The 11856-nt window shown below is 37.1% G+C and overlaps 1 protein-coding gene across 6 annotated transcripts in view; it reads right to left on the bottom strand.

Moving 5' to 3' along the window:
- Positions 1-738: 738 nt before the first annotated feature.
- Positions 739-11856, bottom strand: part of myo6a (myosin VIa) — a 52925-nt gene continuing 41807 nt past the window's right edge. Inside the window, exons 24-35 of one of the 6 annotated variants that reach the window (XM_084432593.1) lie at positions 11649-11739; positions 10364-10514; positions 10064-10272; positions 9481-9559; positions 8064-8224; positions 7048-7083; positions 6756-6794; positions 6087-6190; positions 5394-5525; positions 5257-5286; positions 3221-3439; positions 739-1835 (exon numbers count right to left, since the gene is read on the bottom strand). In XM_084432593.1, coding sequence (XP_084288719.1) covers positions 1636-1835; positions 3221-3439; positions 5257-5286; positions 5394-5525; positions 6087-6190; positions 6756-6794; positions 7048-7083; positions 8064-8224; positions 9481-9559; positions 10064-10272; positions 10364-10514; positions 11649-11739 — 1451 coding nt within the window. In that variant the 3' untranslated portion in view covers positions 739-1635. The remainder of the gene's footprint in view (positions 1836-3220; positions 3440-5256; positions 5287-5393; positions 5526-6086; positions 6191-6755; positions 6795-7047; positions 7084-8063; positions 8225-9480; positions 9560-10063; positions 10273-10363; positions 10515-11648; positions 11740-11856) is intronic. The other 5 variants (XM_084432594.1, XM_084432595.1, XM_084432596.1 and 2 more) reach the window with 5 other exon arrangements.

Here is an 11856-nt window from a genome sequence, read left to right as displayed (position 1 = left end):
TCTTTCCATCTGGGAAAAGTTACTCCAGTATTGACTTTGGTCTTGCTGATTTGCCTGTCGCGTTGACGTTTTAATTCTCTCTTTCGCTTCCTTGGCGACTCTGCTACATGTCCTCGAGAATAGGCGTGATCCTCCATCAGCAATCTTTCAAATCTGCCGGCAGTCGCGAGTAATCTCCCCCTCGCATTCGTCACGGTGTCACTGAGTGTAAAGCGCGAAAGGCGAAGCTTGAATTTACAGGTATGTCCCTCTTTGGCTAATGTAGTTCCAAGATGGAGGGGCAACATGGCGACCGGCATTCGAACCCCTCACCCGTATGTACTTTCAATGGCAGATTATAAACTTACGAGAATACTTTATTACTTGAAAGAAGTAAATATACATTAATGAGCACATATATTTTTGAAAGAACTAAGTGTTTTTTGCTAAGAATCAACAAAAAAAATTACACAATGTAGCTTTAAATAGCACCAAACATAAAAAAAATAAAAAAAATTTTTGTAAAATGTATCCAAAGAAATTAAATGGTTAAATGTAGTTCTTCTATCTATCTATCTATCTATCTATCTATCTATCTATCTATCTATCTATCTATCTATCTATCTATCTATCTATCTATAAAATATATCTAGATAGATATTTCCATTGTAATTGTAATGTCAAATGTTAAAGAAGAGGGAATCCCTGAAATGAGGTTCTCATAACTCTATTGTACAATTGTGGTTTATTTTTTTTTTTACATGAATTGTGCTGGTTTATATCTATATAAAATCACTGTATTTGTTGGAAGAAAACAGACAACTTTATTTAGCTGGACAGATCATGCCTACACCAGTACCTTGTTTAGTTTGATGATACAAATCTTCATTTTGTTTATAGAAATAAATCTCATTTGCATATTGCTCTTATACATATTTGGTCAGATATCACAATTACAGACTGTGCTTTGTCTATCTTATTGCATAATTTGCTAAAATTATAGTGTTACAAAATTAGGGGAAATAACAATATCACAAGAATGACTAAATTATATTATTAAAATCATTATTCTTTTATTAAACATTTTCCATTCAAAAGTCATAATTTAGTGGTCATTACTTACCAGAGTTATTGTATTTACTGTTTTGTAGCTTTCGTAAATACTTTTTGCAAGCAGTTAAACTCACAGTGAAAAACAAAACTCAAAATAGAGTAAAGTGCTGAACAATATCAGTATTTACATCTGCAAGTCGAAGAGGAGCTTTATTTCAATGCGAGACTGATTTAAATGTTAGGAAAAGACACACTTGTTGAACTTCTCTACAGGAACACTCCCAGTGAAGTATTTATGGATTACTGATCATATATCATACCAAAATATTACATGAAGTAAATTATAATAAGAGGCAGATTAGAGGCAATTACACTGTCAAGAACAGCAATCAAAGATCAGTGAGATGATTCAACGCACCAGAAACTCAAATAAAAACAACAAATGAAACGGCAACTAAAAAGAAGAACAAAACGAAACAAAAAAAACACGAAAAAGAATATTAAAAGAATAAAAAATAAAAAGAAGAAGTAAGTGAAAGTCAGTGCTGGTTATGTAAGAGCTGGCAGCCGTCCCTCATGAAACTAAAGAGTGTGTGTGTGTGTTTATTTGAGCATGCTCTGCAGCATGGCGGTGGCGTATGTGGGTCGGGCCTGCCTGCTCTCGATGGCGCTTCTGAGGTACTGAACTCCTCCGCAGCGCTCCCAGATCTCCTCAAACTGACGGGGCAGAATCTCAGCGCCACGCTTCCGTGTCAAACCGGTCTCCTCCAGACTCAACTCGCACATCTCCATATCATCCTTACCTATCAACACACAAACAGACACTGCGTTTGGAACTGAACAAGGAATGAAGCCATGTAGAACTTTTGGTCGATGCAGAGAAAGTAGATCCTTTTTTTGGGCTAATATTAACCAATTAAGTATGTAACTTTTTTGTTTTTGTCAGTCAATACATGTATAATATAGTAAGCCTTTTATACGTTTTTATATTTTAGACCTGACGGGATGGTTTTGTGGGAAATTGCGTACATGTGTCTAGTCTTATCCGTAAACAGAGTAAAGTTGCTCCGGCTGCTTTGACGTGTGTCTGGTGCGAGAGGTCAGAGGTTAGTTGTTACAACGAGCAAGATAGGTAGACATGGAAAGTCTGCAGGGGAAAACAGAGCGCCACAGAGCTCGTAATAAAGCAAGAATCAACATTGGCTTGTCTTTTCGGAGATGGCGAGAACTGAGGGATTTGAAATGTTGTAAAAGCGACGCGGATATGCCGTTATTTATCATCACGAGTAACATGTTTTATTGAACAGATAAACTGTCATATGTAGCTCTCTATAGTTCATTGTAAAGCATTATCTATTGTGAAGGGTCATATTCATCCACACAGTCACACAGAGATGAAGCACTTTTGTACAGTTTTGTACAATATTTTGTAAAACAGCACACTGGATATGGATAGCAGTACTTTTAGTTTTATTTTAGAGTTCAATTCTCACTATTAACTAGTTGCTTATTAGCATGCATATTACTAGGATTAGAGTCGTCAAAAAGTACAGACTTTGGTACAAACTCAGTACTGAAATTTAAAAGTGTGCCATTGGCCAATCAGAGACATACATGTTGAGCGTGTCAACACATTGGCCATTCAGAGCTGTTTAAGAATCTGTTCAACAGCGCTCAAAATGCTAGAGGGAAATGCTGGTATCATCACATTTTTTAAATTTCAGTACCGGTACGACACGTTTGACAACACTAACTAGGATATTGGCTGTTTATTAGTACTTATAAAGCACATATTAATGTCTTATCCCTTAATAAACAACTACCCTACTAACTATTAATAAGCAGTAATTAGGAGTTTGAGGCAAAAGTCGTAGTTAATAATGAATATGTGTTCCCTATACTAAAGGGTTAACGCATTTTTAGCCATGATGTATGCAAGTAATAAACCCATGAAAATGTATTTAATAAAATAAACCACGTACTTAGATGTTGGTATCGGAGCATTTTTGAGTATGATGACTATCAGTAAATTAGGACACACACAGAGTGTTGCAGGCGTGATTTGGCAAAAACTGTCTAGTACTGATAAGGTTATCAGAAAGATAACACTGACACCAGCAGTGAGGTAAAGGCAGTGAACTGACATCTCCACACGAGAGGAATAAATGTGAGTGAAAGTGAATGGCACCTGCCACCAGCAGAATGGGGTGTTTATCGGGGTGCAGCTCCATCTGTCTGGCGATCCACGGCCCATCGAAGTGGGCGTACCACCATCCTTTCTTCTTGTTCTGCGGGTCTTTAAAATGGTCTCCTGGTCGGATGAAGGGAATGCGAAAGAAGCGCTGCTGTCTGTTCATGACGATCTCTTGCTGCCGAGGCATTACAGGCACAACGGGGTTCTGCTGGGCTGGAGGATGATGGGAAGACGACACCGTTATAGGGCTAGAAAAACACAATCTGATTCTCCTAACATCTAGCCAGCTGCCACAAGATAACGCGGCAGAATAAATCTACAGTCAAGCGATGTGCATCAAGACTTTGTCATGTTTTCTATTATGATGCATTTGTTAAGCTCCGCCCACAGTGTAATATCATTGGTCCAAAACTCCCAATCCACATGGCTACAAATAATAGTATATAAATATGAAATATTCCAAGGCTGTTATTTGTGTATCCGATTGGAATCTGATTTAAATTATTGACTGTCCACACATACGCCAAAAACAACAACATCAACATGGAGGGGTTTGCAATATAGATGTTGTTTATTCTGTGCTGTCGTCTCTGCCGGTCTCAAAACATGTCTCTGTTAAATTGGCATTTTCTGCTCGTTCAGCACTTTGCAACAACACTACCTTGTTTTGTTTAAGCTATGTGCCAAGAGAAAGTCACAAACCACACAAAATCCGATTTGAATAAGATTTCAAACCACATATGGATGTAGCTCGAAATAGAAAAAAAAAGTGATTTTTTGGCGTTCACACTTGCTAAATATGATCGGATTTCAATCGGAAAATGACAAATATTGGATTTGGACTGACGGTATTAACGAGGCTTAGTTGGATGAGACATGTCAACCCACAAAGTATTTCTTTAGTGAGAACAGAATTTTTTTTAATTACTGACTAAACTAAAAAATGTTTTGGGGGGATTTGTTAGAACCCAGGATATGGTATAATATGAAACAATACCAACAGAGCAAGCTGAAGTGACTCACATTAACAGTAATGCTATTTTTGTGCTGACCTTCTACATGAAGCTTTCAATTAATTTCATTGACAGCAATTATATATATTAGTTATATTGATTCATAAAAGCTTTAAATGTTCTTTATCTGAATGAAACCCTACTGCATATGTGCTCATCATGAAATATTTGATACAGTATTACTGGACTCTGCATGTGTGGATCTGATTCAAAGAGCATTATGAATGGTCAGCTGAAAAAATATTGTCAAAGTAACTAGGCTGAATAGAACGTCAATGGACCAAAAGAAACATCAGACCTGAGTCAAACATCAGACCTAGCAATACTATAAGTCTATATATACACATCAATATTACCAAAATAAAGCCAAACACTAGCATTTCCTCATAATCACCTAAATTCATATCAATGGCAGATATACTGATTTATTGGGGTCAGATCTTTTTTCTTTTTTTGGGTGGTGGGAAATTAATACTTTACTGAACAAGGATGCAATAAACTGATCAAAAGTGAAAGATATTAATAATGTTTGTTACAAAAAAAATTCTTTTGAACTTTGTATTTATTAAAAAAATCCTTAAAAATATGAAGCAGCACAACCTTTTTCTGATAATATTCAGAAATGTCTCTTGAGCATCAAATCATCGGATCATGTGACACTGAAGACTGGAGTAATGATGCTGAAAATCCAGCTTTGATCACAGGAATAAATTACATTAAAATATATTACAATAGAAAACAGTTTTTCACAATATTACTGTTTCTACTGTATTTTGATTGAATAAATGCAGCTTTGGTGAGCATCAGAGACCTTTCAAAACTTTTGACCAGTAGTGTAAATATATTACATATAGTTAGGAAAGCAGCAGGGAGAGAGGGATATTTTATTTATTGTAAATATTGTTTTCTATTGGCTTTGTTAAATAAGTGAGTTAAGCTAATTATTGTATTTCGTCTCTTTTCATTTTATTAGGCCTTTTAGTTATGTTAACTTTTTAGTGTTTTGTCCATACTTACCGATGAAGGCTTTGCTTTCAATTATATCAACTATAAAAAATAAATAAAAAAACACCACCAAAAAATGATTTCTGCCTTACATGATTCTGTAATATGAGTTTCATCCTGACTCCGGTGGGATTTGTGGGATTTCTCACCGTAGTCTGTGATGGCTTTCGGCGCCCGCTGCTCGTCCTGAGTGTTGCGTTTCTTGTTCTTTGACTTCCACGCGTGATACACCTTCAGTCTGCGGTGAAACTCCTCACGACACGCAGCTAACAACTCGATATCTACACGGAGAGAGTGAAAAGAGCCGAAACTGAAATAAAGCAGACTTTTACAATATCCACATTCATACCCATCAGCTCAGAATGAAGTTCATTTTAAATAAATTGAAATAATCTGAAAGCAATGAAGCACAGAAACTATTTTTCAGCAGATTATGTAAGAAGAATCTTTTTGACCGATTTTGGAACATTTAATACAAAAGGTAAAATCTAAAACGACAATTTCAGAAGTTAAGGTTAATAATCGTGTGAATCAAGCTAATTTATGACATTGAGCAACACAAGATGTCAAATGATGCCGATCACATGATCATCAGGTATCGTTTAGGCCAGATTGAGTGCAGAAGCGGGACATACCAAAAAGAAATACTCTATTTACTTGACTTGTTATGCTGACAATATGATTTATAAAGAGAAAATATGTATGAAATTGGCTAAGAATGCAAATTTATGGTTCGGACCGTATACTGTCATAAGACTTTTTTCCATTGAAATGCAGAAACAAATAAAATCAAACATATTCTGTTCAAATTTACTGATGAAAACAAATAAAAGCTTTCCTACCACAGGATGTATTGATGGCATCCCGTAATTCAGCATATTTCCACTTGCTGAGTTCATATTTCTTGACATCAACTTGGGCGTTCGTGGCGCTCACCTGTGGACTTCTGAATCCATGGAAACAACACAAACAAAACCAAATGAAGAGAAAATACTGATGCATTTTCCTACACTAGGCATCTGACAGAAACTAGAGCTACTTAAAGTACTGTGGAATTACAGCTGTCTGGTACAAAAAAGACAAGATTTACTAATCAACTTACCAATCAAACATAAGATACATTTACACTACAAACAACAAATAAGACTTACTAAACACACTAATATGTATAACTAAATCAAATACATTTATTTTGCAACAAAAATGGCTACATTCATTAAATTGTGAAAAGTATGAGAGATCGGTTGAAGAAGAGAAGAGTTTAAACATCACAACACCAATAACAGGAAGATCAATTTCAGGAAAAAAAGGACAAATCGGCATTAATCAGATTACAAGTAAGAAACACATTCATTCGTGGACAGAAGAAAAACTAGATGTGACTCTGGATTCATTTGATTATCAAAATGAAACACTGAAGATTAATTTTAGGCTCTTTATTTTTCTCCAGTGGATAAGGTTTCGATTTTTGGTTGTGTATTTCTGTAGTGATAACAAACCCTTCTACCCACCGAGCCAGAAGATCAGACATTTCCTTGGCCATTTCCTCCCTAAAGGACATGATTATTGGACCGTACATATGTTAGTATATGACGTCAGCAATAACCCGCTAAAAGAATATTCCCTCCATTTGTGCATTTTACCAACAAGATTACCAGTTGGACCTAATTTAAGCTCATGGTGATAAATGTGAAAATAAATGCTAGTTTCATGAAATGTTTTACAAAACTACCAAACTAAATCTAATAATTTGCAGTAAACAAGCAATATTTCAATAGGAGACATAGTGAAAATGTAACCTACATGGTCAAGCTCTTGAGCTTTTGTGGTGGTGCAACACTGTAAAAACAGACAGGAAGAGCATTAAATATGTGATGGAGAGACCAATCAAAGCGTCCGTCGGTTATTAAACAAGACTCAAAATCCCACCACCATCAATGCTTTAGAAGAATGTTCCAGGTTCAAGACAAGCTAAACGACTCACACCATGAGGAAACATGAGTTTGCTTGATCTTTTACTATATTTGAGTTACATTTTTTTGAAAACAATTGTGCTACTTAATATTTTTGTGGAAACCCACGACACATTTTTTTCCCAGGATACTTTGGTGAATAGAACGTTCAAAAGAACAGCATTTTGTTTTTAAATAGAGATCTTTATGGTAACTTTCGATGACTACGAATCATGCGCAAGTTTCAGAAAACTGTTTCACAAATAACAGAAGTGCATCAAAGTTTATTAATCTATATGCTTGTCATGCGTTGGAAATGCGAATAGCTGTCAAATCCAATTGATCATTGCCAAAACATGGCATGGACCGCTTTTTTCCACTTCTTAATAACTTTTTATACATTCAACATGGATTTAGCAAGTTATTGACAACATTATCATTATTATACCTAATTTTCCTGAACATATGTGCACAGGTCATAACCTAAATATCTTTCAGTGGCGTATGAGTTGGAGGATCCCCCAAATGAGGAGCCGGATCTGGCTTGTTCTGGCACTAATTGACTTCCATTATAAGAGCATTACAGTTTTTACTCCCGGATGCCACTAAGCTAAACTTGCATTGAACCCGGAACAATCCTTTAACCTGTAGCTGTATGATTGACTGTGTTTGTAGGGAAATTTACACTCTAATGTTTAAATGCATGTGTAAAGTACATGTACTGTAAGTCATCTGAATATAATGAGTGTTTTATTTGGCCCAGTGTGAGGTAAGGTTTTCCTATGGGGTGTGTTTAGCTGTAGGGGGTACAGGGTAAAGGTTTTGAGAGGGAATGCATTTTCTGGACAGCTGGCATCGGCTTCACACCTGCGCGATCCGGCTTCCACAGGCGTCTCCTCTGGGATGAGTTCGGCCTCGCTCTGAGCGATCCGCAGGGCCAGCTCTCGGTCCCGCCGCTCTTGCTCCAGCACCGCCTGTCGGGACGCCTCCTGCTCCCTCTCGGCCTCCAGCTGCAGGTCCATCTCCTCCTGAGGAACATGCGTCACACCAACAATATTCAGCACAAAAATTCTGCGTAGTTTTATTATGTGATTTGTCAGTTCAGACAAACATGTAAAACAAATATGACAAGACGGGCTGAATGAAAGTGCAAAAATCACTGTCTGAAAGCAGGTGGCGCTTTTAGAAAAGCAGAAATACTCTGATTACCCTGGTACACACAGCGCTGTGCAACTTCACATTTCCGACACCCGTTTGCCAGAGAGAAGTCAAACATCCGTTCAGATTTTGTGTAATTGTAATGGTGTTAATCAGTCACCACCAAACACAAGAGTACAGACTCAGGAGAGCCGGTTCGGGATTCTTCCTGGAGGGATGATGTATTTTTGTAGGTCAAAACCAATAAATGAGTTATCATTTTAGCACTTCCTGTTCCATCGTCCTAAAATCAATGGAATTTTTGGTTAAATGCCTTAAACAAGGCGCTGAACACAAGCTTAACATATTCTCGAGTTTTATTCGACAACACAAAAACATCAGTAATACCCTCTTGTGTTTTTTTAAAGCTTTTACTGGTCTTGAAAAGGCGGTTGCTATTAAGTATGTGAGACTACAGCGGTTGTAGAATTAAATTAAACATCATCAGCCGAACAGATAAACTCATCTACTCACTAGTTCGATTTCACAGCCTCACTGTGTTTATAAATCTTGCTCTTGCCGACTATTATAACTCGAACTTTCAGGGAATTATGTTTATTAACACGAAGATTATCGCGATGACCAAAATGTGTAAGAATCCTAAGCTTTTGTTGGTCACAGAGCTTATTTTCTGCAATAATCCAAAAGCCAATGGAACAATCCCATTGGGTTTTTGTCGAGGGAAACAGGGTAAATGCAAAAGCATTTTCTGGACAGCTGGCAGCGGCTTCACACCTGTGCGAGCCGGCTTCCACAGCACGCCGATGACATATGATATCTGTGTGTGTGAACAGTGGTATGCAAACACACGTTGACTGACAGGGAACACGTCTTTTCATTCGGACCGAATGCAATGATTGACCGAACATTTTATGGTCCTAAGCCTTCCACAGATGATATATATTTCTAAAAACACATTTAGACCGCTGAACATAGTGATTGCTATCAGGATATGAGGAAACTTTCAACCAGCATAACAAAAAAATGTTTCTGTGGAGAATCACCGATTGCACCTTTAAGGTTTTAGACCCTGCTACAGGAAGGCAAAACGCAGAAGAAATAATGTGGAGTAAAACGCTGAGCTCACCTGCAGTCTCCTCTCCTCCTCCTCTCTTTTCTTACGCTCCTCCTCTTCCTGTTTTCTCTTCTGCTCCATCTCCGCTTTCCTAAAACAGACCGACAGATGCAAGCTTCAGCTGAGCTGGAGGCGAGATTACTTTTAAATGATGAAACAGACGTATCGACAGATCTGTCCTTCAGTATTGTGACGTATATCCAAGTATAGTGTATTACAGGAAAAGACAAATGCCGGGTTTAAGTGGACTAAAAAAAATCTGTTTCACTGGAAGATCATGTTATGACATTTTGATTAGAAATTACTAGGTCAAAACTAATAAAATAAATAAATAATGAAATGCATAGATTAATTGTTCGCTATAAAATCTATAACTTACATTTAGAAAATAGACTGTGTGAAATTTCATTTTCTGACAACTTTTGTTAAAATCTAGGTGACTTCAGAATGTAGCACAAAGCTTATATGATAGTTTTATGGTGCTTTATGGACTTCATTCATCTTATTATAGAGCAAATACCTAGTAAATGCTTAAAAAAAACGGTTTGGACCGTGATGAAGGTGAATAAATGACGTCGGTGATTTGTCTACTCACAGGCGTCTATCGTCTTCCTCTTGTTTGCGCTTCTGATCCTCTTCTTCACGTCTCTTCCTCTCTCTCTCCATCTCCTCTTGGATGCGTCTCAGGCGCTCCATCTCCTCCTCTTCTTGTTTCTTCTTCTGCATGGTGCTGAGCAGCTCCTGCGAGCGAGTGACCAGAGCCTGGTGCTCGTGATCGATGTCCATGCGGCTCATGACAGTGCTCTGTGATGAGGGACACATACACACTTCTTTATCTACAGGGGTTTCAGGGAATTTGAGCTGCTCAAGAGAGGTCCTTCTCTCTGACACACACCTTTATCTTGAGTATGTGGGCGTTGATAGAGGAATCTAGTTCCTGCATGTGTTTGCTCATTTCCTGTTTGCCCTCCTTGAGTCCGGACACCACCTGATTCAACTTCTCCATACTCTTCTTCAGGTTACGAGCCTTCACTAGCCCATCGATCCTAACACACACAAACACACACAATTACATCAATGCTGGTAGATTATTATATATATATACATTAAAAAAAAGAAAGGAAAAAAAAAAAATCTTACTGATCCCAATCTTTTGAACAGTAGTGTATGAATTTCTGTTCACGTGTTAATGTCGTAAATGTGGGTTTAGTTAGTTATATCTGATAACAGTGTGATATTTGCATAGTTTAAATGTTGGTATCACTTTACGGTTGCACTTTATTTTAAGGTGTCACTGTTACAGTGTAATTGTATATTTAAGTACTGAGTAATATTAAGCAACTACATGTACTTACTATAGGATTAGGGTTTGGTTGAGGGTCAGTTGCATGTAATTATGCATCATTTACTGTTATTACTATGGTAAGTACATGTAACATTTGTAACAAGGACACTGTGAAATAAAGTGTTACCCACTTTACAATAAGGTCTCACTTGTTAACTTTAGATAATGCATTAGTTAACATGAACAATGAGCAGTGTATTTTTACAGCATTTATTAACCTTTGTTAATGTTATTAATACAAATAAATGTGTTCATCGTTTGATCATGTTAGTTCACAGTGCATTAACTAATGGGTTAAAAAAATGGGTCACTTTAGATTAGGGTCCAATTCTCACTAGTAACTATGACTTTTGCCTCAAACTCCTAATTACTGCTTATTAATAGTTAGTAAGGTAGTTGTTAAGTTTAGGTATTGGGTGAATTAAGGGATGTAGAATATGGTCATGCAGAATAAGGCATTAATATGTGCTTTATAAGTACTAATATCCTAGTAATATGCATGCTAATAAGCAACTAGTTAATAGTGAGAATTGGACCCTAAACTAAAGTGTTACTAAAAACTGTATTAGTAAATGTCGAAATTAACATTAACTAAGATGAATAAACACTGTAGTAATATTGATTAGTGTTAGTTCATGTTAACTAATGAGTGTTCATTTTCATTAACAGTAAATGTTTATTTACAAAGTTGCCATCTAGACTTCCCTTGTAAACGTATTAGTGTAAGCACACGTCCCACATGAGCTGAAGTGATTGGCTGTAGTTACTGACAGCCTGTCACTAGAATCTTCTGAGGCTACAGTGAACAGTGAAGAGGAGAGGAGGTGCCGCCCACCGTGGTTTGTGTTTCCTCCGGCACAGCCACATGCGAACCGTCTTCTGCATCTGGATACACGCCGTGGCTCGGTACAGCATCTTGTTCTTCACTGACAGAGCAACAATGAACAACTGAGGGTTAGTCCTTTATTTATTCATTCAGTTCTGTAATTATGTATTTATATTTAAAAGCAGCCAACAAGTGTACATCATACAAGGGAACTCCT

This window comes from Rutilus rutilus, assembly GCF_951802725.1.
Source record: "Rutilus rutilus genome assembly, chromosome: 15".
In the NCBI taxonomy this organism is placed as follows: Eukaryota; Metazoa; Chordata; class Actinopteri; order Cypriniformes; family Leuciscidae; genus Rutilus; species Rutilus rutilus.
Note: the sequence above shows the minus strand (reverse complement) of the source record. Positions and strands in the feature narration are given on the sequence as shown.